The sequence below is a fragment of the Molossus molossus genome, unplaced genomic scaffold, assembly GCF_014108415.1.
Source record: "Molossus molossus isolate mMolMol1 unplaced genomic scaffold, mMolMol1.p scaffold_m16_p_21, whole genome shotgun sequence".
In the NCBI taxonomy this organism is placed as follows: Eukaryota; Metazoa; Chordata; class Mammalia; order Chiroptera; family Molossidae; genus Molossus; species Molossus molossus.
Genome location: NW_023425357.1, coordinates 36,983,262 through 36,985,940, shown reverse-complemented (window position 1 = coordinate 36,985,940; position 2,679 = coordinate 36,983,262). Strand labels below are relative to the sequence as shown.

Sequence of the window (2,679 nt, the reverse complement as noted above, 5' to 3'; positions counted from 1 at the left end):
CCTTTTCAGTGCGCCAAGTATTTTTAAGTTGTTTTGTGGAGTAATTATATTTGCTTCTCAATTCATTACTTCAGGCAAAGCTTATATCATGTTGCAGAGCCTGGAACTAAGGAGATAGTGAGAGGATGCTATATGCTTATTTTGCCAGTTTGGCGAAATAGTTTAATCCCATCTCCTCATCTTCCATCACCAGGTGGGAAAGAAGGAAAGAGCATGGAAATGCACACCAAGCAATACTTCTGCCTTTTATTCTTCTGCCAGTACTTCCCAGAGACATTTCATTGATTACACAAGTGTTCCATGGGCATAATGTTGAAGATAATTTCTCTCTACTAGTCACATCCCCTTTCCCTTCCAGTGGGGGTTTAAAGGGTGCTTTGGGGGCGCAAAATTGACATGTTTATATACTAAAACATCAACTGAAAAAGTCTTTGTCCTTGCTGTGGTATTTTGGAGTGTTTTCAAGCCAATGAATGATGCCCCCATGGTAACTATTATTAGGAGAATCCATAAAAACATCATATTTTTCATGATACAATACAAAGCCAAAATCTACTTTGTCATGACTTGTGAAAGACTACAGTGAGCCATGCTCAGTAGCTCACCTCCAATCCTGGCCAGCAGCTTCATGGAAGTGATTGGGCAGCTGGGAGTGTCCTACTACTTGTGCTCACCCACCCTGCATATAGAGAAAGATCCCTGTTTTGACACCACATTCATGTCAGCTGGGGCAAAGGCTCTCTGAGGACCCTAGAACTGGAAGGCTTCTCTTCCGGCGAGCTGCCAGCTCAATCTTCTGAACCAGGATCACATCCCAGGGATGGGTAACAAAGCTGATGACGGTGCCTGGCACCTCACTCCCTACTCGGCCCACCCTTCCTGCTCTGTGTATGTAGTCTTGCAGGGTGAGGGGGAAATCATAATTGACAACTAGCTCCACGTGGGTACTGTCCAGGCCCCGAGAGGCTATGTCTGTGCAGAGAAGTATGTCTCGGGAGCCCTTCTGGAAGCTCTGGAAGATACCTGCCCTCATTGAGGCTGGCATTTGTCCCTGCAGCCTTAGGTGTTGTATTTTGTGGTCATCCAGAATATATCCTAGCCAGTTCACAGTGCTGGAGCTATTACAGAACACCAAAACAGTTCCTGAGGAGCCAGTCCTATCTGCTCTGTCATGCTGTTTGAGGATCTGCACCAATTCAGCTACCTTCTCTGCTCCCTTCAGCCTCATAAATGTCTGTTTGACATGAGGCATTATATAGTGGAGCTTGGAGCTGGTGATGGTGGTTAGAGAGTTGGAGCTGGTGACTTTACTCAGTAGCTGGACTACACCTTTGGGAAATGTGGCCCCTACCAGCACCAACTGAGCTTTGGGATTGAAGGGGTCTTTTAAGTCATCTGGGCCTTCTGCTATATTGCTCTTCTCCAAGATGTAGTCCACGAGTTCCAGGAAACTTTCATCCAAAAGTGTGTCTGCCTCATCCAATACCAAGAAGGAGAGCCGCTCCAAGTTGATCAGTTGACATTTCAGAGCCTTCCACAGAGCCCCCGGAGTGGCCACTAGTAAATCGGCTGGAGGCTTTCTGAACATTTGCTGCCTTATCCTACTCATGCCACGGCCTCCTCCTAACTCCTGAATCTGGAGTCCCAAGGAGCTTCCTAAGGGCTGGGCCACGGCCCGCACCTGTTCCGCTAATTCTCGCGAAGGCACAAGGACCAGACCTCGGGGAGCGGGAATACTGCGGGAATCCAGGCTTGGGTGGCCCAAGAGCTGTTGAAGAACAGGTAGTAGGTAGCTTAGAGTCTTGCCACTGCCTGTTTCCGCTGCGCAAAGGATGTGGCGGCCGCAAAGTAATGGGGGGATGGTACTCGACTGCACCGTGGTGGGCCGAACGACTTCGGGAGCAACCTCCTGTAGTGCGCGCAGTACGCGTGGCTCCAGACCCAAATCTGCGAAACTGTTCTCGGACGAGAAGTTCCGCAATGCTGGTGTCTCGCGTTGTGAGCGCTCGATGGAGAAGTGGTCCCAGCGGGCGCGCGGGTTCTTCCAGCCACGCGAAGCAAGTGGCACGCTCTCCCAACGAGCCAGCGTGAGGCGCGCCGGCTGATTGAACTCCGGCCGCCGCGCCGAGATGAGCAGCCGGCCAGGTCGCACCAGCACCGGCCGCTGGGGACTCCGCCGCCCGCTCTGCCGCCGCTGGAGAGCCCGTGGGATGTGCACCACTGGCAGGGGCTTGTCGGAACCGCTAACCGCCAGGTCCCGTCGAGGCAACAGAAACAACCGTGCCGCAAGAAACGGAAGCCCCGGCAAGCGTGCTAGAGCCATATTTTCCTTGGTGCTGGAGAGGCTCACAGCACTGACGTCACTGATGCGCCAAGGCCTTGCAGACGGTGGCTGGCGCGGCTCACTAAGGCACGCGGAATTGGAGAACCTTGTGGAAGGAGGGATTTGTAGAGTTCAGCAGCGGCGAGGTCTGTAGGTCCGAACGGGCTGGCGACGTCCAGACCCCGGCCAACCTTGGGGAAGGGCGCGCAATGGAGGCAGGACTGGGAGTCCGACGATATGTGACGACGGGGCCCTGGCCTTATGGACTAGGAGGGCGGAGGGCTTCTAGGTGATTGGGTGTCCGGTTCCTGCGATTCTCCTTTGTCGCCTTCACCACCCTGGTGATGGCTTGTACG

General features: G+C 53.0%; 1 protein-coding gene across 1 annotated transcript; it reads right to left on the bottom strand.

The window, feature by feature from the left end:
• Positions 1–244: 244 nt before the first annotated feature.
• On the bottom strand, positions 245–2,358 carry DDX28 (DEAD-box helicase 28). Its single transcript, XM_036273913.1, is given in 2 exon segments — positions 245–742; positions 745–2,358. Coding segments are annotated over 2 exon segments (1,605 nt in total). The 5' UTR covers positions 2,324–2,358; the 3' UTR covers positions 245–716.
• Between the last annotated feature and the right edge of the window lie 321 nt (positions 2,359–2,679).